General features: G+C 42.9%; 1 protein-coding gene across 1 annotated transcript in view; it reads left to right on the plus strand.

Annotated features, from left to right (window-relative positions):
- Positions 1–25,780, plus strand: part of SHC3 (SHC adaptor protein 3) — a 208,888-nt gene that overhangs the window by 154,777 nt on the left and 28,331 nt on the right. The window contains exons 9-10 of the mRNA XM_040420297.1: positions 9,055–9,151; positions 20,313–20,507. Of these exons, the coding sequence (XP_040276231.1) occupies positions 9,055–9,151; positions 20,313–20,507 (292 nt within the window). The remainder of the gene's footprint in view (positions 1–9,054; positions 9,152–20,312; positions 20,508–25,780) is intronic.

A 25,780-nucleotide genomic window follows, 5' to 3' on the forward strand; every position in this document is an offset into this window, starting at 1 on the left:
AAATCACGTAAAACGGAACAATGGACACGGAACACAACAACGGTCGTGTGCATGAGGCCTTAAAGAAACAATGCCAGAACAGCTGTTTTTTTGGCCACATCACCTCCCAAAAAGCATAATATCAAGAGATCAAAAAGTTAAATGTACCCCAACATGATTCCAATGAAAACGTTAACTCATCCCACAAAAAATAAGGACAATATGTCATTTTTCCTACACAGTGTCTGCCATAAGTACAAAACCTAAAAAGCAGCTGTGGAATTACTGCCTTTTGTTAATCCTGTTTCCCAAAAATGTTTTAATAAAAAGCGATTATAAAGTTGTATGTACCCCAAAATAGAACCAATTATAATGGCAGCTCATCCCCAAAAAATAAGGCCACACACGGCTCTTTTCCGTTCCCAGTAGAACCTGCCTAACATTTTATGGGGTGCAGTGTGAGTCTCAGATAGCACATGCAGGGCACAACATATTGGGTGCTGAAACTGTGGAAAACTGGCAGATGTCATTTTGCATGGTCCCGTGCTCATTAATTTCTTCAAAATACCTGTGATGTCAAAATGCTTACTCCACCATTTGATAAATACCTTGAACGGCATAGTTTCCAAATGGGGTCACTTATTGTGGTTTTCACTGTTTAGGTACCTCAGGGTCTATGCAAATCTGATGTAACACCTGAAAACCATTCCATCAAAATCTTTCTCTCCAAAAGACAAATGGTGTTCCTTCCATTCTGAGCCCTACCATGTGCCAATGCAACAATTTACATCTACATTTATGGCATTTCCATGCACAGTAGAACCCACCTAACAATTTAGGGGTGTGGTGTAAGTCTCAGATAGCTTTAGCTGGGCGCAACATATTGGGCAGGGAAATGCCATATCTGTGGAATATGTATAATTTTCATTATGCATAGTCCCCTGCTCATTAATTTCTTAAAAAAAGTGGTGTCAAAATTATGACTCCATCACTTAATAAATATCTTTGGGATGTAATTTCTAAAATGTGGAACCTATTGGTAGTGTTGAGCGCGGATATTCGAAAAGCTAATTTTTATCTCGAATATTGCCACTTCAAGAAATCGCAAATATTTAGAATATAGTGATATAGATTCCTCCCTGCTTCTTGCTTGTGGGACAATGAGTCATTGGGCCACAAGCAACTTAAGCAGGTAGGAATCATGACTTCAGATGGAAAAAAATGACGAATATTCTAAAAAACAAATATATAGCACTATATTCAATATAGTGCTATATATTCGTATTTTAGAATATTCGTCATTGTTATCCATCTGAAGTGAACACTGAACACTATTCACTTCAGATGGAAAAAAATGACGAATATTCCAAAAAAAAAAATATATAGCACAATATTCAATATAGTGCTATATATTCGTTTTTGACCCACGCCTGTATTGATTGCGTAATATTCGCATATTACGCGATTATTACCTTTACGATTTTCGAGTAAAAAAAAAAAAAAAGTAGAATGTAACGAATATTCGAATTAGTGAATATTCGATGAATATTCTACATAATATTTGCTAAATATCACAAATTCGAATATGACCCCTGCCGCTCATCACTACCTATTGGGAGTTTCCACTGTTGGGGTACCTCAGTGTCTCTGCTAATGTGATGTAGCACCCAAAAACCATTCCAGCATTCCATGTTCCAAAAGCCAAATGGAGCTCCTTCTATTCTGAGCCCTGCCAAGTGCCCATACAGCACCTTGCGTCCACATTTATGGCATTTCTGTACCCAATAGAATCCGATTAACAGTATAAAGGGTATGGTTTGAGTCTCTAATGGCAGAGTTAGTTAGGCTTTTAGAGAAACAGAGGGAACACAGCCAAGCAGATACTAGGAACTAATTTGTAGGGGAATCTAAATATCACTGGCGTGTGTGCGCAAACACCAGCGCAATAAAGACCCCTTATTGTGGCTGAGACATAAAGCAGCAGATATAAGTGTCTACGCTTATGCAGAGATCCTGTGTCTCCCACTGAGCTTTTTAACCTCAATAAATGATGGATGATTCTAAGAAACTAAATAAAAGTTAAGCTTTATACTTGATAGCAAATGAAAAAAAAGGGTGATCTTTAGTCTTCATGACTACAGTCGTGGCCAAAAGTTTTGAGAATTAGATAAATATTGGAAATTGGAAAAGTTGCTGCTTAAGTTTTTCTAATAGCAATTTGCATATACTCCAGAATGTTATAGTCCTTCTTTGCCATGAAAATTAACTAAATCCCAAAAAAACCTTACCACTGCATTTCATTGCTGTCATTAAAGGACCTGCTGAGATCATTTCAGTAATCATCTTGTTAACTCAGGTGAGAATGTTGACGAGCACAAGGCTGGAGATCATTATGTCAGGCTGATTGGGTTAAAATGGCAGACTTGACATGTTGAAAAGAGGGTGATGCTTGAAATCATTGTTCTTCCATTGTTAACCATGGTGACCTGCCAAAAAACGCATGCAGCCATCATTGCGTTGCAAAAAATGGCTTCACAGGCAAAGATATTGTGGCTATTAAGATTGCACCTCAATCAACAATTTATAGGATCATCAAGAACTTCAAGGAAAGAGGTTCAATTCTTGTTAAGAAGGCTTCAGGGCATCCAAGAAAGTCCAGCAAGCGTCAGGATCGTCTCCTAAAGAGGATTCAGCTGCGGGATCGGAGTGCCACCAGTGCAGAGCTTGCTCAGGAGTTGCAGCAGGCAGGTGTGAGCACATCTGCACGCACAGTGAGGCGAAGACTTTTGGAAGATGGCCTGGTGTCAAGAAGGGCAGCAAAGAAGCCACTTCTCTCCAAAAAAAACATCAGGGACAGATTGATCTTCTGCAGAAAGTATGGTGAATGGACTGCTGAGGACTGGGGCAAAGTCATATTCTCCGATGAAGCCTCTTTCCGATTGTTTGGGGCATCTGGAAAAAGGCTTGTCCGGAGAAGAAAAGGTGAGCGCTACCATCAGTCCGGTGTTATGCCAACAGTAAAGCATCCTGAGACCATTCATGTGTGGGGTTGCTTCTCATCCAAGGGAGTGGGCTCACTCACAATTTTGCCCAAAAACACAGCCATGAATAAAGAATGGTACCAAAACACCCTCCAACAGCAACTTCTTCCAACAATCCAACAACAGTTTGGTGAAGAACAATGCATTTTCCAGCACGATGGAGCACCGTGCCATAAGGCAAAAGTGATAACTAAGTCGCTCGGGGACCAAAACGTTGACATTTTGGGTCCATGGCCTGGAAACTCCCCAGATCTTAATCCCATTGAGAACTTGTGGTCAATCCTCAAGAGGCGGGTGGACAAACAAAAACCCACTAAATCTGACAAACTCCAAGAAGTGATTATGAAAGAATGGGTTGCTATCAGTCAGGAATTGGCCCAGAAGTTGATTGAGAGCATGCCCAGTCGAATTGCAGAGGTCCTGAAAAAGAAGGGCCAAGACTGCAAATACTGACTCTGCATAAATGTCATGTAATTGTTGATAAAAGCCTTTGAAACGTATGAAGTGCGTGTAATTATATTTCACTACATCACAGAAACAACTGAAACAAAGATCTAAAAGCAGTTTAGCAGCAAACTTTGTGAAAACTAATATTTGTGTCATTCTCAAAACTTTTGGCCACGACTGTATATGTAAATAGAATAGTTTCTAAAATGGGGTAATTTGTTGGTAGTTTCTACTGTGTAAACTCCTTAACCCCTTAACGCAAAACTCTGTGCATGTACGGCGGTGGATGCATTGTCAGAATGCATTCCGCTGTACATGCACAGCGGGCTGATCGCGCGGGCACTGGAGAGGTGTGCGCCCGATCACTGCAGGGGCCCGGCAGTCTCTGGTAGCCGGGCCCCTGCTGTATCCGCAGATTAACCCCTTCTATGCCGCGGTCCGCGCTGACCGCGACATAGAAGTGGTTTGCAGCGGGTGAAGGAGCGCATCAAGTCCCTGTGACTGGGACCTGATGTGTCGGAAAGCAGCCCGATTGGATTGCATGGCATAGGGACCTGCCTTCTACGGGTGCCCAGGAGATCCAGCCTCAGGCTTGGTCTCCTATGCAACCTGTTAGTGTATTACTCTGTGTAATACACTAACATGCAATGCATTACAATACAGACGTATTGTAATGCATTGCAGAGGGGATCAGACCCCCAAAAGTTGAAGTCCCAGAGTGGGACAGAAATAAAGTAAAACAAAAAGTAAAAAAAAGTGTTTTCAATAAGAAAAATAAAGTTTCAAGTTAAAAAAAGAAAAAAAAACGCCCCTTTCCCCTGATTTTATAATAAAAAATAGAAAAATAAAATAAAAAACACACATATTAGGTATCGCCACGTCCATAACGACCGGCTCTATAAATATATCACATGATCCACCCCGTCCGATTGGCACCATAAAAACGTAAAAATAAAAACTGTATCAAAAAAGCCATTTCTGTCACTACATCACTAAAAGTGCAACACCAAGCGATCAAAAAGGCGTATGCCCCCAAAAATAGTGCTAATCTAACCGTCACCTCATCCCGCAAGAAACTAGCCCCTACATAGGACAATCGCCCAAAAAATTAAAAAAACTATCTCAGACTATGGAGACACTAAAACATGATTTTTTTGTTTCATAAATGCTTTTATTGTGTTAAATGTGAAAAAAAATAAAAAAGTATACATATTAGGTATCGCCGCTTCCGTAACAACCTGTTCTATAAAAATACACACATGAACACCGTAAAAACACAGTAAAAAAACACAGTAAAAAAAACTGTAAAAAAACACAGTAAAAAAAAAAAACTGTGTCAAAAAAGCCATTTTTTTGTCACCTTACATCACAAAAAGTGTAATAGCAAGCAATCGAAAAAGTCGTATGCACCTAAAAATTGTACCAATCAAACCGTCATCTCATCCCGCAAAAATGATACTCTACCTAAGAGAATCACCCAAAAAAAAAATTTAAAATATGGCTCTCAGACTATGGTGACACTAAAAGATGATTTTTTTGGGTTTCAAAAATAATATTAGTGTATAAAACTTAAATAAACAATAAAAAATATACATGATAGGTATCGCCGCATCCGTAACGACCTTCTCTATAAAAATATCACATGATTTACCCCTCAAGTGAACACCATAAAAAAATATAAAAATGGTGTCAAAAAGCCATTTTGTCACCTTACATCACAAATAGTGTAATAGCAAGCGATCAAAGACTCATATGCACCCCAAAATTGTACCAATCAAACCGTCATCTCATCCTGCAAAAATGATACTCTACCTAAGACAATTGCCCAAAAAATAAAAAAAAATATGGCTCTCAGACTATGGAAACACTAAAACATGATTTTTTTTTTGTTTCAAAAATGATATTAGTGTATAAAACTTAAAGGGAGTCTTTAACGCAGATTCACCCTATTAACCTATTAACAGTGTTATGTCCACGACATCCCCCCTATTAAAACGGTGCTTAGCGTTTGTTCCTTGCTAGCATCGTTGTGGAGAAAAATACTTTTAATCCGCATGCAAATGAGTCTGTGAAGGTGCCAAGGGGCGGCGTTACAACGGCCGGTGCCCAGGCCCCTGGGTCATTTTCATACGAAGGCACTCCCCCTCCACCGCGTCTGCCCACCCTTAGTCTCTAACCTCCCTCCTCCCGTCCGTAATCCCGCGCATGCGGCGATGAACGCGAAATCGGAGCGTGCGCATTGAATGAGCACTGTCGGGCCGGGGCATTGCAGTTTAGTGTGCGCATGCGCCGGCCCAGGCCTAAGTTACATTGTAGCCGTGCGGAGTCGCATCACAGCGCTGCGCTGAAGGCGTAGAAGAGTCGGGTCTGACGCAGGCTTTATTACCTCTCCTCAAGTGTCATAGAGGATTGATTCTGTTAGTATAGTGTAGTAAATATAAGTGCAATGTATTTTTTCCCTACTTGTTTGTCAAAAACATAGGCAAAAAATAAACTGATAGAGACTCCAGCCATACTAAATAACATGCTGCTAAGTGTGTCTCCCCTACTTTTGTCGCTCAAAGACAGAGCCACATGTCCCCTACTTTTGTGTGTCAAAGACAGAGCCACATGTCAGCCACCTTTGTGTGTCAAAGACAGAGCCACTTGTCCGCCACCTTTGTGTGTCAATGATAGAGCCACTTGTCCGCCACCTTTGTGTGTTAAAGACAGAGCCACTTGTCCACCACCTTTGTGTGTCAAAGACAGAGCCACTTGTCCGCCATCTTTGTGTGTCAAAGACAGAGCCACTTGTCCGCCTCCTTTGTGTGTCAAAGACAGAGCCACTTGTCCGCCACCTTTGTGTGGTGATATATCTATTATGTAAGCCTCACAAAGTGACTTCAGACCTGAACTGGTCCTTGAAAAGTGGGTTTTGGGATTTGCTTCTAAACTTATAAGCCTTCTAACGTCCCCAAAAAATAAAATGGCATTCATAAAATGATCCAAACACGAAGTAGACTTATGGGAAATGTAAAGTAATAACTATTATATGAGGTATCACTGTCTGTTTTAAAAGCAAAGAAATAAAAATTTGGAAAGTTACGAATTTTCAAATGTTTGGTAAATTTGGTATTTTTTTATAAATAAAAATAAAATATTCTGATTCAAATTTAACACTGTCATAAAGTACAATATGTAACGATAAAACAATCTTAGAATGGCTTGGATAAGTAAAAGCGTTTTAAAGTTATCACCACATAAAGTGACACAGGTGACAGAGGTACTGTTTGGCGGCTGGAGCGCTCCATCTTCTCACCACTCTTCACACCTTTTCCCCTCTCGCGGCATAGTGCCTGACGAAGGCCTAATAAGGTCGAAAACGTTTGCGCATATATGTTGCCGCTTTTTCCTAAGAAATAAAAATACTTCATGGAACAAAGAAAAACAACTATTCTGCTGTGATTTTTGCATACTATGAAGTGACACATGTCAGATTTGCAAAAATCAGTCTGGTCCTTAAGGTGAAAAATTGCCCGGTCCTTAAGGGGTTAAAGTCACTTTAAAATTGATTTTCTCTTTAAAATCAGAAAAATTGCTTCTAAAATTCTAAGCCTTTTTTTAAAAATAAAATGACATTTACATGAATTTTACTTAATAACTATTTCGTGAGATATTGCTATCTGTCTTAAAAGCAGAGAAGTTAAAATTAACAAATTGCTAATTTTCCAAATTTTTTTGTAAAATTTTGGATTTCTTTTTTTATAAATAAAGGTTTAGAATCAATTGGATAAGTAAAACAATTTGGTACACAATTTAAAAATGTATTTTAGTTGCACATTGTGCTTTTAAATTGCTATTAAAACATTTTGGAAAAACAGACTAATTCTTTTTATTTTTCCCAAATACAAAAAATGTTAAAATAAATTTGGAATAAAAAATTCTCCCAGACATCTTTGAAATAGTATTTAAATAACCGAATTAATAAAAAAAAAGCTTTCAAAACAGCATGAACTGAAAAAAACAATGAGGGAGATTTATCAAAACTGATGCAAAAGAAAACTGACTAAGGCCTCCTGCACACGAAAGTAGGTGTTCCGTTTCCGTATTGCGGACCGCATATGCGGATCCACAAAAAACGGACACCGTTCCGTGTGCATTCTGCATCACGGATGCGGACCCATTCACTTGAATGGGTCCGCAAATCTGGGAATGCGGAATGGTGCGGAACGGAAGCACGAAACAGAACCCTACGGAAGCACTACGGAGTGCTTCTGTGGGGTTACGTTCCGTACTTCCGTTCCGCAAAAAAATAGAACTTGCTCTATCTTTTTGCAGGAAAGGGGGGATCATGGACCCATTCAAGTTGAATGGGTCTGGATCCGTCCCGGAGGCCGCATAAACTTTCTCAGTGCATTGCGGTCCCCAGAGCACGGAACGGAACACATACGTTCGTGTGTAGGAGGCCTAAGGCTACTTTCACACTAGCGTTTTTGCTGGTTCAGCAAAAATGCTTCGGTTACTGATAATGCAACCATCTGCATCCGTTATGAACGGATCCGGCTGTGTTATCTTTAACAAGACGGATCCGTCATGAACTCAATTGAAAGTCAATAGAGGACGGATCCGTTTTCTATTGTGTCAGATTGTGGCTCCGCATCTCAGGACGGAAAGCAAACTACAACATGTTGCGGTTTGCTATCTGGTATGGGAACGCAACTAAATGGAACGGAATGCATTTTGGAGCATTCCGTTCTGTTCAGTTCAGTTTTGTCTCTATTGACAATGAATGGGGACAAAACTGAAGCGTTTTTTTTCTGGTATTTAACACCTATGACGGATCTCAATACCAGAAAACTAAAACGCTAGTATGAAAGTAGCCTTAGATGCCCATAGCAACCAATCAGATTGATTCAGTCATTTCCCAAAGGAGCTCTGAAAAATGAAAGATGGATTCTAATTGGCTGCTATAGGCAACTAAGCTAGTTCCCATTTGCATCAGTTTTTATAAATTTCCCACAATGTGTCTAGTCATAAAGAAGGGGTAAATAGCCAGGTCTTGAACTGGTGAAGGCCAAAAATAGGTAAGTCTTCAAGGGGTTAAAATGAATTTGTAACTCTTCCATTCACCTTTGACAATGCTGAATGATGTTAAAGGGGTTGTTCAATTACTCAAAATCCCCCCACATGTGCCGGGCCCCTCACCAGTAATATACTTACCCCACTCCCGGCGCCGCTCCTGGTCCCCACACCGCCGCTGCTGCTTCTCCCTGCACACAGATGAAAACATCTGGTGTTAGGGGCGAGCAGCCAATGGCAGGCAGGGGCGGGGACGAGCCTCCCTAGTGTCACCAGTGACGATAGGGAGGCTCGTCCTTATTCCCGCCTGCAATTGGCTACTCCCCCCCGACACAGGATGTTTTCATTCGTGTGCAGGGAGAAGCAGCAGCAGTGGTGCGGGGGACCAGGATCGGCGCCAGGAGTGGGGTAAGTATATTACTGGTGAGGGGCCCGGCACATGTGGGGCAGTTTTGCGAAATTAGATAACCCCTTTAATGAAACATGTTCAAAGATCTCACAGGAGCTTTTTTTTCATTTTTCAATTTAGTTTATGACCTCTGCTGGAATAGAACAAACATATTACCAAGGTCGTCATCTGGTTGATAAGTCTAATGAAAACTTTCAACAAGCTATAAAAAGGCAAGGTAAGATGTTTTCCTAAACCTGCTGCATTGTCAATGGCTTACAGCATTTATTTTGTGTGCTTTCTTAGTCAGTAGCAAGAATCTAGTGGTTGTCTGTGTTTGCTTTGCTTTTGATTCTTATTTTACATTTTTTTTGTTGAGAGTTTTTAGCATGATCAACCCTATTAAACCAGGTATATGATATGTACACAACTCTACAACACAGCTCGCTCGGCCCTCAACATACTGATGTCTAGCCCTGTTCATCAAGGGAAGGGGGCCATGTGCAGAGCACAGGGGGGTGTTACAAAAGCAGTGCTCCAAAGATTCAATCCTGCCCCCAAGTGCTCCTACTTTGCTCTTTTACATATGAATAAAAATGCACATAGGATAGGGGATAACTATTAGATCAGTGGGGTTCCTACCACTGGGACCCCCACAATCACAGGAATGGGGGCCCAGTACCCCCTGCAGCCCCTAAAATGAATGGAGCGGCCAGTCAGACATGCTCCATTAATTTCTATGGGAACTCTGGATATAACTGAGCACTGTACGAGGCTATCTCCGGAACTCCCATGAGCGTGCCTGACCGACTGCTCCATTCACTTCAAGGGTTCTGCAGGTAAGGAGCCCCTGTTCTTGTGATCAGTGGGGGGCCGCCAGCAATAGTGTGAGATTGAGAAACAGCTCTCATTGTTTTGAACACTGTTTGTGTGTGGATTAAATTAAATGTTCTGGACTGACGTTCTGCTGTTTGGCCACAAGAGGCCGCTGATTCTTTAACCCAGCTAATAGACTGCAGATATTTGAATATTCAAAGGAGGTGTGGTTTTTCAAAGCATGGAGAAGGCAGAAACCATTTTAGAAGGAGGCTGTGAGAGACTGAGTAGCTGTGTGAGCAGAGAAGAGAGCAACCCTGTGTGAGCAGAGAAGAGAGCTGCAGATGAGTGAAGCTGATTGTGTCCAAGACCCTGATCCTGTCCAGAGGAAGGAAGATTGCAGCCAGGAATGCAGAGGAAAAAAGCAACATACAGTGTGGTACCGCATGCTTGTTGGAGAAACGTTTGTTCTGTTCAGAGTCTCCAGCGGATGCAAAGCAGACTCGGGTCGGTAAGATCGTACACGCACCTCATCACAGTGTTGGCGCCTAGAGACTGAGACCAGGCCTGTAGTTAGTTAGTTAGTTAGGGTTTCTGTTTGTGTCAGGCCACAAGAGTTAATACTGTTCATTGCAAGGACTCCATAACTTAAAGGGACATTTCACCTTGGAGAGCTGATAAAATCCCCAAAACTCAAGCCAGGCTGGCGTTTTGTGCAGAAGGAATACTCAGGCACGTGCTACAGGACCAGTTATGGGAGGGGGAATACTGTAGATTTGTGTAAGATTGTTAGCTGTTGTGCTGCACCACAGGCTACCCCGTACCGCACACCCATACAGTGATTTTTGTTCTTTTAGGGTAATAACAGGTAAGGTGTGGCAGATTAGTGTGCCCGCCAGTAGGTAAACTACAGCATTTTCCTCCTGCACCCATTGGAGGGCGCCGTGTTGTGCAGCACAAGGGTCTCAGCCTTCGGGCTGGGTGTATGTAAATGTATCTTATGTTCCCAGGATTTGTGGTTATGTTCATTAACACGTTTTAGTAAAATTCAGTTTTGGTGAAAGCTGGTGTTGGAGTTTTTTTCCTCGTTCTTGACTTCGCTGTATCCTAGGGGGCCCACTCCGGTACATGGCTTACAACTTGGCATATTCAGCAGGATACAGCGACCGTTATGGATGGGTACGCAGCGGGAGATTTTCCCCCGGCGCCAGAGGCACCGGAACAGGACCCAGCTCAGGGTGCGCCAGTGCAAGGCCAGCATGCCCCTGCCATGTTCGAAGTTAATGGCAGAAACATGATGTTGCAGGGCTGGACTGAGAGGGTACGGAGTGCGGTTAAAATATGTAACCTAACCCCCGAGCTGCAGACCGAGGTTGCACTGGGAACTATAGAGGGTGACGTTAGAGGGACCGTGGTGGTGAGGCCCGAGTCCAGGAAAGATGCCCTGGAGAAAATATTCTCCGTGCTAGAGAGAGTCCAGAGGGGTCATGCCAAAGTAGTACAGTTGCTGAGCCCCATTGCACAACCTGTATGCCATCAGCCCTGTTACGTGGCACATTTAAGTAAGGAGGCGTCCGAGAGGTCGGTGTCGCTGGATGATTAGGAGAGAGTGAATGCTGAGCAGTCAGCATATCCTTCCATGTCAGATGTGCCTGATGTCCCCAGTGTTTCTGGGCCTTTTACTCTGCTCTATACACGGAAATAGTGTGGATGGGGAGGGTTGCCGAGGACCTCTAGTGGGGTGGAATGTAAGATGAAAAAACAGTTCATACTGTTTCTGTATACATTACTTTATTAGAACTGTCATTCTGCATTTTGCCATAAGAGTCCGCTGTTTCCCCACATAGCTAAATTACTGCAAGTAATTGAATATGCATTGAGAGGTGTGGTTACTAGCTGAAGAAGAACCAGGAAATGGCTCGGCAGACATGTTTTGCAGAGGCGGGAGCTGGAAGGCAGCATCTAGTGGCCCCAGGCGTCATTGAGACCTGGAGTGGCCAGAGTCACTGTTGGAAGTGACTGATGACTGTCAGCAATCCAAATGTCATCCAGGAAAGAGAGGATCGGTTCCAAGAAGGCTGGAAAAGCTGTGGAACGGAGCTACAGACTCTGCAGGGCCTCATTGTGGATGGACACACTTGTTATTTGGTTTAAGTCACCATCGGATGAAGAACAGACCCGGGTCGGTAAGCCAGATCGTGCACGCACTCCAGTATATTGTGGGGGCATGGAAAAACTAGAGACTGTGATCTAGCCTGCATTTAGTTAGTCAGATAGGGATCCTATGTGAGGCAGGCTGCAAGGATTGTGCTGCAAGGATTGTGCTACAAAGATTCTGAAATTACCCAACACCAGGACTTACTAGTTTTAAGGTTATAGTTCGCAGCTGGATCAACAATGGACATCACTGCAAACTTCAGCTACTCTAGCGTCTTGACTGGAAGTATTACGGACACTTGCTACAGTGTCGGTTTAGGAGTAAGGGAAGAGAAAACTATTGTATAAATCTGTAACATTGTGAGCTCTTGTGCTGCCTGTATCTTGCCCCCCACACAATTGTTCCCGTTTCCTGGGGTAATAAGTGGTACAGAGGGTCAGTGATAGTTGTGCCAGCAATAGGTAAATCATCGCAAGTGGTGTCTGTCAGCCATCTTGGGGCGCCGTGCTGTGCAGCACAGGGGTCTCGGCGTCCAGGCCAAGTGTATGTAACTTTATTATATGTTCACTACATTTGAGATTGTGTTCAATACAACTGTTCAGTAAAGTTTCTGTTTTCATTAAAGCTGGTGTCGGTGTTGCTTTCCTTGTCTGTGGCTTCGCTGTCTCCTGGGGAGACCCCCGGTACACAGTCTTACAACAGTACCCTCACCGATCTAATCGTTATCCCCTGTCCTGTGTATACTGGATAACTTGATGTGAATGGAATACCTCTTTAAACTGGCCATACCTAGTAGTCTTTTGTCAGCCAGTCCCAGCAAAAATGGCGGGTTTGGCTGGCACTCTATTGTATGTGGAGAATTTCCGACTCCCGACAAAAATTGGACGAAATGAATATTTTACAAAGGAAATGATAGTGAGCTCTTCTAGGCACTATAATGCCATGTCCGGAGTGGTAAGTTTCACTTATTCATATGCAGAGAATCGCCCGTATGAAGATAGATGTGGTGAGTGAACGTGAGAGCACTGTATGATTCATTGCATTGTGACACACATGCAGGGATCAGTATACATACTGTGAGACACCACAGCTCTACGATACACAGTTGCAAACTGATTGACTGTAACAATCTGTAACCTGTGAATTCCTCAGTGGGACATTGTAACATTACCAATTTATTAATTGGAATTAAAGGTACTAATACACTGACAGATCAGTCAGGCGATTGTCGGGAGGGAAGTGTTCCCCCCCGTTCACCGCCTGCTCGCTAGAGGAGGAGACTGCTGCTATTACATGCAGCGATCTCCTCCTCAATATAAAGACAAACAATCGTTAATGTCATCGCTTATCCCTGTACTTATCATTGTTTGCTGGCAGCAGATCGCCTATTACACAATGCAATCTGTCGCCGGTACACCAGGATTTTTAAACATGTTGAAAGATCCTGATTACCGGATGAACGAGTGTTTGCTCGTTTATCGGGTAATCGGCACCAGTATTACACTGCCAGATGATCACTAACGAGCATTACTATGAACACTCGTTAGTGATCATCTTATTGATTATCTATTGATGTAATAGGCCCTTAAGTGGGATCTTTTTGCAAGTGATCAATACACTTTTATAGTCATTTGGGACTATATTAAAGGAGTCATTATAATTAATATACTCTATTTTCTTTAAGAGAAATACAGATATACTGTTGACTACAGTGATTTTATTTAATTGGACTCATGCTGAGGACTTTATTTTCATTTTTAGTTTTATATGGATCCATTTATTCCACATTAGTGTCACGGAAGGTGTACAGCAAACTATAAGACACAAAAGGAAGATCCGGCTGACTGGATTTAAAACTAAGAAACCAAAGGGATAGCCCTGCAACAGACCTGGCTTTCTCCCTAAACTGCTCAGCCTATGCAAAATTCTCAATGGTAGAAGATCGCATATCCTCGTACCTCGACTGAATAACCCATGAACACCCTATAATAGTGAGGGGACACGACCACCGGCTCCCTACACTTGATACGGAGGGAGTCAGGGTCTCCTGGGATCCAGCAAACAGGAAAATACAAATGAATAAACAAAACTTATCTGTAGAAGACTCAGTAGTAGCATCCAGCATGCATATACTCCAGGAAGTTGTATAAACCGCAAAGTGATGCAGTATGGGAAGGGATTTAAAGGGATGCAATCAGTGCAACTACATGACAGCTGAGAGAGGCTAACGAGATGAGAAAATGAAAGCAAAACAAAAGGAACCTCAAGGAGGAGGTTCTGAAGGACGTCTGTCAGAGCTTCTCAGATGTCTGGTTGTGACAGTACCCCTCCTTCTACGAGTGGACTCCGGACACAGAGCCCACCTTCTCAGGATGGGACCTATGGAAAGCCCTGATGAGACGAGTGGCCTTAATGTCCGTCACTGGGACCCACATCCTCTCCTCAGGACCATAACCCTCCCAATGAACGAGGTACTGGAGAGAACCGCGGACAACACGAGAATCCACAATCCTAGAGACCTGAAATTCAAGATTACCATCAACCACAATCGGAGGAGGAGGCAAAGACGAGGGTACAATGGGTTGGACATAAGGTTTTAATAAGGACTTATGAAAAACATTATGGATCTTCCAAGTCTGAGGAAGATCAAGACGGTAGGCAACAGGATTGATGACGGACAAGATTTTGTAAGGCCCAATAAACTTAAGACCCAACTTCCAGGAGGGAACCTTCAATTTGATATTCTTAGTAGACAACCACACCAGATCACTAACATTCAGGTCCGGACCAGGCACACGTCTCTTATCCGCCACACGCTTATATCTCTCACTCATGCTCTTTAGATTATCCTGAATCTTTTGCCAAATCGATGACAAAGACGAGGAGAATCTGTCCTCATCAGGTAAACCCGAAGACCCCTCTCCAGAGAATGTCCCAAACTGCGGATGAAACCCATATGCACCAAAAAATTGTGACTTATCAGAGGACTCCTGACGACGGTTATTTAAAGCAAACTCCGCAAGGGACAAAAAAGAACACCAATCCTCCTGATTCTCCGCCACAAAACAGCGCAGATATGTCTCCAGATTCTGATTGACACGCTCTGTCTGACCATTCGACTGCGGGTGGAAAGCAGAAGAGAATGACAACCGAACCCCCAAGCGAGAACAGAAAGCCTTCCAGAATCTGGAAACAAACTGTGTGCCCCTATCAGAGACAATGTCTGAAGGAATACCAAGCAATTTGACAATGTGATCAATAAATGCCTGCGCCAGCATCTTAGCATTGGGCAAGCCAGGAAAAGGAATGAAATGCACCATTTTGCTAAAATGGTCCACCACCACCAGAATCACAGTCTTCCCCGAGGAACGAGGCAGGTCCGTAATGAAGTCCATGGACAGATGTGTCCAAGAACAGGAAGGAATGGGTAACGGAAGGAGAGGACCTGATGGCCGTGAATGAGGGACTTTGGCACGAGCGCAGGTCTCGCAGGCTGCCACAAAACCCTCAACCGACTTACGAAGCGCCGGCCACCAGAATCTCCGAGCGATGAGATCCACTGTGGCTCTTGCCCCCGGGTGCCCAGCAAGGACAGCATCGTGGTGCTCCTTAAAAATCTTATGTCTTAAAGCGAGAGGCACAAACAACTTCCCAGGAGGACAAAGATCAGGAGCCTCTGACTGGGCTACCTGAACCTCTGCCTCCAATTCAGGATAAAGAGCAGAGACCACCACACCTTCAGCCAAAATGGGACCCGGGTCTTCAAAATTCCCACCTCCCGGAAAACAACGTGACAGGGCATCCGCCTTCACATTCTTAACCCCAGGGCGGAAGGTGACAACAAAATTAAACCTTGAAAAGAACAAAGACCATCTGGTCTGTCTCGGGTTCAGACGCTTGGCTGACTCAAAAGCTAACTTGATGGCCAACAACTCCCTATCTCCCACATCGTAATTTCTCTCTGCGGAGGAGAGTTTCTTCGAGAAAAAGACACACGGTCGCCATTTGGCAGGAGAGGGACCCTGAGACAAGACCGCACCCACACCCACCTCAGAAGCATCAACCTCAACTATGAAGGGCAGAGAGACATCAGGTTGTACCAAGATGGGAGCGGAAGCAAAACTCTCCTTGATATTAGAAAAGGCCTTACGCGCCTCTACCGACCAGGAGGAAAAATCTACCCCCTTTCTAGTCATATCAGTGAGTGGTTTAACAACAGAGGAATAATTCAAAATAAACTTCCTGTAATAATTGGCAAAACCCAGAAAACGCATCAGCGCCTTCTGATTCTCAGGAAGCTCCCACTCAAGCACAGCGCGGACCTTCTCAGGGTCCATGCGAAAACCAGAAGCGGAGAGAAGAAACCCCAGAAATTGAATTTCTGGAACCGCAAACACACATTTTTCCAGTTTAGCGTACAATTTATTCTCCCGCAGGATGAGCAAGACCTGACGTAAATGTTCCTTATGAGTTTTGAAATCAGGAGAAAAAATCTAAATGTCATCCAGATACACTAATACAAATTTCCCCATTAAATGATAAAAAATGCTGTTCACAAAATGCTGAAAGACGGCTGGAGCATTCATCAAACCAAAAGGCATAACCAAATTCTCAAAATGGCCCTCAGGGGTATTGAAGGCCGTCTTCCATTCGTCTCCTTCTCTGACCCTGACCAGGTTGTATGCCCCTCTTAGATCCAATTTGGAAAAAACTTTAGCCCCCACAATCTGGTTAAACAGGTCCGGGATCAGAGGAAGTGGATAAGGGTCACGAATTGTGATACTGTTCAGCTCCCTGAAATCCAGACATGGTCTTAAAGAACCATCTTTTTTCTTAACAAAGAAAAAAACAGCGGCAACAGGTGACTTCGAGGGTCGTATGTGTCCCTTTCTCAGACTCTCAGAGATATAAGCACGCATAGCGACCCTTTCAGGTTGGGAGAGATTGTATAAACGAGATTTAGGCAGCTTGGCGCCTGGGGTGAGATTAATAGGGCAATCGTACTCCCTGTGAGGGGGCAATTTCTGAACACCACTCTTAGAAAACACATCCGAAAATTCAGAGAGGAAAGATGGTACAGTCTTAGTAGAAACCTCTGAAACAGATGTCGTGAGGCAATTCTCTCTGCAAAAGTCACTCCAACCGTTTATTTGCCTCGCTTGCCAATCAATGGTGGGGTTATGTTTAGTGAGCCAGGGTAGCCCCAACACTAGAGGAGTAGGCAACCCGTTTAGGACGAAACATGACACATCCTCAACATGAGTATCACTCACAATCAAACGGATATTGTGAACTATGCCCTTTAACGATTTCTGAGAAAGTGGAACGGAATCAATAGCAAAAACAGGTATATCCTTTCCCAAAGTGCATACCTGGAAACCATGAGTTATAGCAAATTGATTATCAATAAGATTGACAGCTGCTCCACTATCTACAAAAATCTCACAAAAAATATTCTTGCTCTCTAGCGCCACCCTGGCAGGTAGGACAAAACGGGAACTACAAGCAAACGGAAAACCTTCAATTTCCGCATCAACCTTGCCAATAGTAACAGATGGAACGTTTTTAGAGGATTTTTTTCTTTTCGTTTCTTTATTACTCTCAAAAAACTGCCTGAATCTCCTAGAGGGACAAACATTTGCCAAATGATTTATACCTCCACAACAGAAACAAACCTTCCCATGAGAACTGAATCCTCTATTGTCAGAGGCAAGCAAACCCAGCTGCATGGGCTCCTGCTCAGAAGGGATTGAGAGCGACTGAGACCCCTGTGCACTGAATGAGACCGCCGCACTGTCCTTGGCCTGAGTATGACAGGAAGGAGTGATCTCTCCTCTCTCTCTAAGACGCCTGTCAATACGAACGGCCCGAGACATGGCAGAGTCCAAGGAGGTAGGTCTCTCATGAAAGGCAAATGCATCTTTCAATCCCTCTGAAAGACCATGGCAAAATTTACTTCGGAGTGCAGCATCATTCCAACCAGTATCAGCTGCCCATCTCCGAAATTCTGAACAATATATCTCTGCGGACTGTTTACCCTGGCATAAAAGACGTAATCTAGACTCAGCCAGAGCAATACGATCCGGATCATCATATATCTGACCCAGGGCTAAAAAAAATTCATCCACTGAACAGAGGGGCCGTGCCCCAGCCGCCAGCGAAAAAGCCCAGGACTGAGCGTTATCCCTGAGCATCGAGATGATGATCCCCACCCTCTGCTCCTCATCACCAGAGGAATGGGGAAGTAGGCGAAAATGGAGTTTGCAAGCCTCTCTAAAACGAACAAAATTCTCACTAACCCCGGAGAACGTATCCGGGAGCGAGATCTTAGGCTCAGAACAAACTCCATGAACGCAAGCTGAACCGGTCACTTGAAACTGCAAAACAGTTTTACGGAGATCTGCTACCTCCAATGAAAGACCCTGCATGTGTTCAGTCAAAAGTGAAATCGGATCCATGCTTGAGACGGTTTTGGCGGTTTATAATGTCAAGGAAGGTGTACAGCAAACTAGAAGACACAAAAGGAAGATCCGGCTGACTGGATCCAAAACTAAGGAACCAAAGGGATAGCCCTGCAACAGACCTGGCTTTCTCCCTAAACTGCTCAGCCTATGCAAAATTCTCAATGGTAGAAGATCGCATATCCTCGTACCTCGACTGAATAACCCCTGAACACCCTATAATAGTGAGGGGACACGACCACCGGCTCCCTACACTTGATACTGAGGGAGTCAGGGTCTCCTGGGATCCAGCAAACAGGAAAATACAAATGAATAAACAAAACTTATCTGTAGAAGACTCAGTAGTAGCATCCAGCATGCATATACTCCAGGAAGTTGTATAAACCGCAAAGTGATGCAGTATGGGAAGGGATTTAAAGGGATGCAATCAGTGCAACTACATGACAGCTGAGAGAGGCTAACGAGATGAGAAAATGAAAGCAAAACAAAAGGAACCTCAAGGAGGAGGTTCTGAAGGACGTCTGTCAGAGCTTCTCAGATGTCTGGTGGTGACAATTAGCTGCTGGGCCCACAGCTTATACAGTTCTGGACTGACTATACTGTATTTATCTATATTTTTTTTTATTGTGTTTATTTTTTGTTTATATGTTTGTTTTTATACAATATTCCTGATCTAGAGATGAATCTAATAATAAATATATTTTATTATATACAATATATGCCTAGAGGAGCTCACTATCATTTACTTTGTATTGATTTTCTTTTCTTCTGTTGCCACCAGAAAGTGAGCCGTCCCCCTTTTGTTCTCCCAGGTGAAAAGCAGCAGCTTTTTTCCACTCTTCCCATGAAATACATATACATGTACGCCAAAGCCGAACGTCTATGTGCATGGGGAAGCCAAGAGGGAGTCAGGAGAGATAGCTGTAGGCTGAACAAACAGCTATTGAATGTGTATAGCCACCTTTACAGTCTGACGCCTAAATCAGACATTCACACGAGATAGAATGTACTAGGCGTCTTTCTAAAATTCTGATCTATTGAAAGTGTTTTCTCCCCATAACAACTCTTTTTGAAAGGGAGGCGTGGCTTTTATAATCCCTGATCATCAACTGCTATTCCTGGGGAACTTCTGTAGGGGAAATATAGCATTATATGGTGTTATTCAAATGAATGGCCAGCCACTTAATGTATCGATAGGCTCTGGGGGGATAGGTAGGGTTCTCTGGAGGGGGGGCATTAGGGGCTCATAGAGAGGTCTAAATGGTCGACCCTCCTCTGACACCTATAGGACTTATTATGGGTCACGGTTTGTCTTTATGTAGCAACCTCTTTAATCCAAGTTTTCTTTTATTTCATCCTTATATTAAAAGAAGCACTCCCACAAATTTTTTTATTCTCTGACCTTTTAGAAAGGTGCATGATATAAACTGTAGTGAAGGTAATTTTCTTTCCAGTGACAACATTTGTGAGTTATCCCCTCCCTTTTGATTCTTAGCTGTGTCATGTGACTAACAGTCTGCCTTTCCAAATAATACAACTTCTTATGTGTGGACAGGAATCCAGTTTCTGTATGTATTCCTACGGAACTCTCAATGTCAGTCTCAAGAATGAATAGAAAAGTAACTGACTTCCTGTCCTGTGTCAGTTGGAAAGTCAGAGTGCTGATCACATGACACTGCTAAGGATCAGAAGGGAGGTTATAACTTACAGTCATCAGTAAGAAGATTACCTTCACTGCAGTTTACATCATGTACCTTTTTAACAGGGCAAAATAATATTTTTTTTTGTAGGAGTGCTACTTTAACTTTAGAATTAAGTGTAAGAATTTTAGCCAGGCAGTTTTCCTGGATGCTCTAGAAGCCCATGTATGAATCCGAAGTTATGGTATTATGTACAATGGTTTGAGACATAATATAATTTTCATTTTGTGGCTTTTTGGAATAATATACTAATACATTTTACAGCTTCTTTGGACATATACAGTGTTCCAGAAGGAAAGTTGACAGCTAATCATGGAAGCAATGCACCCACATATGTCAACACCCAACACATGAACAAGAAAATGCTAGGAGCTCTTCAGCGAAGTGTAGATGGAATGTTTTGTGGATCAGTGGACAGCTGCAAGGATATAAGTCCTAGAAAAGATCTATTTGATATGAGTAAGTACCATCTCTTTTTTGGAAACAAAAAAAAATAATGTGTATCCAAATTAAGGCTCTTTTTAACCATTCATATTATTATTTTTTTAAACATACTTTCTATTTATTTTAAGGAGTATACATTCAGCTAAAGGCATAACAAACACACCATGACATATAAGCATTTGGCATAATACAAGTGCCATCATGTTTGTCAATCTAGAGAGGAGAATAAAAAAAATTAAAATGTATAATGAGAAAAAAAAAATATAGCATAAACCTAATTTGTACCATCAAACCACTTATTATTATTGAAAAAAATTTACCCCAAGGTTTAGTGCTGGGTCCTCTTATTTAGCTTATTAATGATATCGAGGATGGGATTAATAACACAGTTTCTATTTTTACAGATGACACCAAGCTATGTACTGTAGTACTGTGCAGTCTATGGAAAACACTGAGTGTTTGGGCATCAACTTGGCAAATGAGGTTCATTGTGGATAAATGTATAGTTATATATCTGGATAATAATAATCTACATACATCATATGTCTTAGGTCAATAACACTTGGAGAGTTATTTGTAGAGAAGGATTTGGGTGTCCTTGTAGATCAAAGATTAAATAACAGCTTACAATGTCAATCAGCTGCTTCTAAGGCTGCCGGGATATTGTCATATACTAAGAGGCATGGACTCGCGGGACAGGAATGTGATATTACCACTTTACAAAGCTTTCGTGCTGCCTCATCTGGGCTATGCAGTTCAGTTTTGGGCACTAGTCCATATAAAGGATCCCTTAGAGCTGGAAAAGGAAAAAGGAAAAAGGAGAGCAACTAAACTGATAAGAGGCATGAAGGGTCAAAGTTATGAGGAAAGATTAAAATAATAAAATGTATTTAGTCTTGAGAAGAGATGTCTAATGTGGGACATGAATCACCTATACTAATATATAAATGGGCCATAAAAAATATCATGACAAGCTGTTCCATGTAAAATCTCCTTAAAAGACAAGGGGGCACTGCATCGACTGGAGAAGAAAAAGTTCAGTCTCCAGAGGTCTCAAGGCTTTTTTACTGTCAGAACTATAAATCTGTGGAATAGTCTACCAGTCGTGCCAGCGATCAAAGCCTGCCGCTGTCTTGCTGTCTTGAGCAGGCGCAGATGTTGCTCTACTCTCCCTGTGTGAACTAGGACTAGTACTTAGTGAATGTCCTTCAGCACTACAAGTGTTAATCCTATCCTTGTGCTCTCCGCCCAGCTGTTGATTAAGGAGCTGATCAACCTTCCTACTTAGGTAAGCTGCGGATCCACCTCCTTGCCTGAGCTTTGAGGTTATCTACTTGCTAGTAACCAGTGTACAAAAATTTGCTGTGGGGCACAGTCAGTTCTAGCTATGCCCCTGGCAACATGTATAATCTCATTCCACATTCTATCCATATATCTACAAACTTCCTTCCTGAAAATCGGTACTTTTTCACAGACTCAGATACAATGATGTAGGTCTACACCTGCTTGCTGAAACTTTGGACAACTGGTTAAACTATCTGGGTCATCTATGGTGGCAGGGACATTAGAAACAAAAAAGGCTGCACAGATAAGTTTAAAATGTGATTCCCTCAATTTTTCACTGAGTACGTTGTGACACAGTGAGAGGTTTGGTCTGGGAAAACAGGTATTTTCCTCCCAGCATGTGCTGCTGGGCTGATTTACAGCCAGGTGAAGTCAAATACCGGACCGGATTTTATGTGCCAGTCCGTGTTTTGGCAGCACCTGGCTGTCCTTAAATCGGCAGCTGGGCTCAGAAGCCAGATCTCTGTGTTGGGATCTGGGAGCCTTGTGTCTGGATGAAGGCTTGTTACCTGTTTGGCATGAAAACAGGTTGGTGGTGCTATGGTCAAGGACTCTTTGAGGCAGAATTGCCGCATGGTGTGGATTACCACCAACACCACAAGGTGACTATTTTGTCGATTACGACTGCTTGTTTTGTCACTTCTAAAGTGTGAATAAAACACTGAACTGTTTGATCCAAAAAACCTTGTTGTTGCCTCTGCAATGAGCAGGACCGTGGTACAGTTACACGGACGCCAAATTATGCAGTGGGTCAGGATATGGGTTTAATAGTCTATAGTTTTGTTTGTGATGCCAATTGCAGCGTGCGCAGGGTACTAACACAGGGCCCTTTAAGGTGTTGTAACTCCCGTACCAGGTTAGGAATGACAGAGTGGTGTAATGTCTCTGTACTAGTTGTGGTAATGGTGTCAACGGTGTCTCCTACCTTAGGTACAGCTGGACTCCTGGGTCCTTGCTCACTTTCAATAAAATGAGTGTGTTGCTAGTAGGAGTAATTGAGGGATTTGCAGCAATAATTGAGATCCAGACTTGGAATAAAGTTCAAACTTGTCTTTACTATATGCAGCTTTCATCCAAGTGAGATACAGCAATAGTCTTTGGTCCCAGCAGGTATTGGCAATGTGTGGCAGGAATCTGGCTTCTGCTCTATCATTGCCTGGAGTTTTTGCAGGAAAAGGACGTCTGCTTAGTAGTTCTGTAATGTGGCAGGGATTTATCTTCTGCACTGACTATATTCTGCTGTCTTGGGGACTGACTAGCTGAGGAGGAATTTGGCTTTTCCTGGTCTCTGGACGGTACTCACAGTTGGCTCACAGGGTATGCTCCTTCCTGGAATTCTGGAGGTGGCTGCTTGCTTTCTACCAGCTGAGGCTGAAAGGCTCAGGCTGGGAATGATGATCAATTGTCTCACTCGAGACAAGATTCTGGCTTGGATCCCTGAATCTGGGAGCTCCTACTCACACAGCCTTCCCCTAGCAGGGGTGGCTGGCACACTAACTGAACTTCCTTCCCCACCCATGAGGCAGGTTGTGGGAACATACCACACCTCCTCACAGAGGGGGAGATAAACTGGAATGTACTATTCCAGTCTAGAAACACTAAACTGTAGCTAAGTCCCTGTTAACACATTGCTGCCACCTGCTGGTGAACATGAAAATTACAGCAATATACATTTGCAAGGCTTTACAATGCACAATTGTGAGAATGTAATGTAAAATTACACAAGATGCCCTTAACAGGTTGTAGCAGGTTTAAATAGTTTCGTAACATAACTCTGGGATGTTACACCTCTATACTGAGTCCGCTAATCCTGTCTACCAGAGCGAAACTCCACAACGTGCTTTTGTATGATAGGCCTCCATCCCTCTAATGTGTGAAATAATTTTGTCCACTTAAAACAACATTGTAAATTTGGCAGAAATCTGGGGAGTCACTCTATGCATTCTGCATTGCCTGGGAGGGCCATTCTAGAAAACTGGGAAGGGCAGAGGTTCCGTACTAATTTTTGCTAAGGAACCTATGAGATCTGTGTATGCCTTTAGGTGAAAAATTTGAAGCAGTGTCTACTGAAAGATTTGTAGATGCTTGGAACAAGCCGAATAAAACCGAATGGAGGAAATTTCTAAATTTGCTTTGAGTTTGGAATTTGTCAAGGAGCAGATCCAGCCACATAGATGTTGTTGGATGCTTTTTCAGCATTTAGAGCTATTAGAGAACCTTAGCCTGGTGGGGTTGAGATACATCAAGAATTGTGAGGGCTTACCTGGAGTTGGAAACTGGGAACTATAACAATCAATCATCTGATTGCTATTATCATAAATTCCAGTGCACTTGCATTGGAATCTATGATGATTTTACTACTTTCCTATGGAGCCCGATTACAGGCAAAGGCTCCATAGGAAATACTATGCAGCAGCCTCCTGTCATTCATAAAGACAGGGGCTGCTGCATACAAGCTCCGGCTCCTCCGATCGCCACACGGAGGAGCCGGAGCACCACCGAAAGTGCGCACTTTCGGTATCAGAGCGCTCAGATGCCGTGGTCAGGATTGACCACGGCATCTGAGGGGTTAAATGTCCGTGATCCGCATAACTGCTGGTTGCGGACACGAGCCGCGGGTGTCTGCTAAAAGAAGCAGGCGGCCAACCGCGGCTATGGCGCCCGCAGCGGGCAGGAGCGGGCACCATCTTTAAACACCCGCCCAGCGCCGTACCTGTACGGCGCTGGCCGTGAAGGGGTTAAGAAGAACTTAGTTATGGGATATATTTTCTACTTCATGAGTAGTTGACCCATTTAGGATTGAGTTATAGTAGGTTGCTAAGGTTTGAGAAATTTGAAGCCTTATTAATTTTTACAATTGTGGCCAAAAGTTTTAAGACTAACACAAATTTTGCTGCTTCAGCTTTTGTGGTGGCAATTAAATATAGATTGTTATGAAGAGTGATCAGATGAATTGTAATTCATTTCAAAATCATTCCTTCCAATGAAAATTTTTTCACAAAACCCCCATGTCCACTGCATTTAAGCCTTACCAAAATAACCTACTAACATAATTTTTGTGATCTTCTCGTTAGCTCAGGAGAACATGTTAATGAGGACAAGGCAGCTGAAATCACTCTGTCATGCTGACTGAATTAGAAAAGCAGACTGGTTGCTCTAAAAGGGGGAAGGTGCTTGAAATAATTGTCTTCTTCAGTTATCTATGGTTACATCCAAGGAAACACATGCAGTTATCATTGCTCTGCATCAAAAGGGCTTCACAGGCAATGACATTGTTGTATGTGAGATTGCACCTACAGTACGTCAACTATTTATCAGACCATCAAGAACCTCAAGGAGAGGTTCAATTGCTATGAAGGCTTCAGGGTGCCCAAGAAAGCCCAACAAGTGCCAGGGCCATATCCTAAAGAGGAATTAGCTATGGGATTGGGTCACTACCAGTGCAGAGTTTGCTCAGGAATGGCAGTAAACAAGTGTGAGTGCATCTGCATGCACAGTGAAATGAAGACTTTTGGAGGATGGCCTGGTGTCAAGGGCAGCAAAGAGGCCTCATCAAGGACAGACTGACATTTTGGAGGAGGTATAGGGATTCATTTGCAGAGGGCTGGGTAACGTTATTTTCTCTGACAAAGGCTGTTTCAGACATCTGGAAAAATTATTATCGATAGAAAAAAAGGTGACTGCTGTGTCATGCCAACAGTAAAGTATCCCAAGACCATTCATGTGTGGAGTTGCTTCTCATCCAAGGCACTCTGGGCTCACTCGCAATTTTGCCTAAGAACATTGCTATGAATAAAGAACTTCTCCCAACAGCAACTTCTCCCAATGATCTAGGAACAATTTAGTGATGAACAATGCTTTTTCCAGCATGATTAAGCACAATGTTACAAGGTAAAAGTGATAAAGTGGTTTGTTTAAAAAAAAATGTTTAAATTTTGTGTCCT

The sequence above is a fragment of the Bufo bufo genome, chromosome 2, assembly GCF_905171765.1.
Source record: "Bufo bufo chromosome 2, aBufBuf1.1, whole genome shotgun sequence".
Lineage (NCBI taxonomy): Eukaryota > Metazoa > Chordata > Amphibia > Anura > Bufonidae > Bufo > Bufo bufo.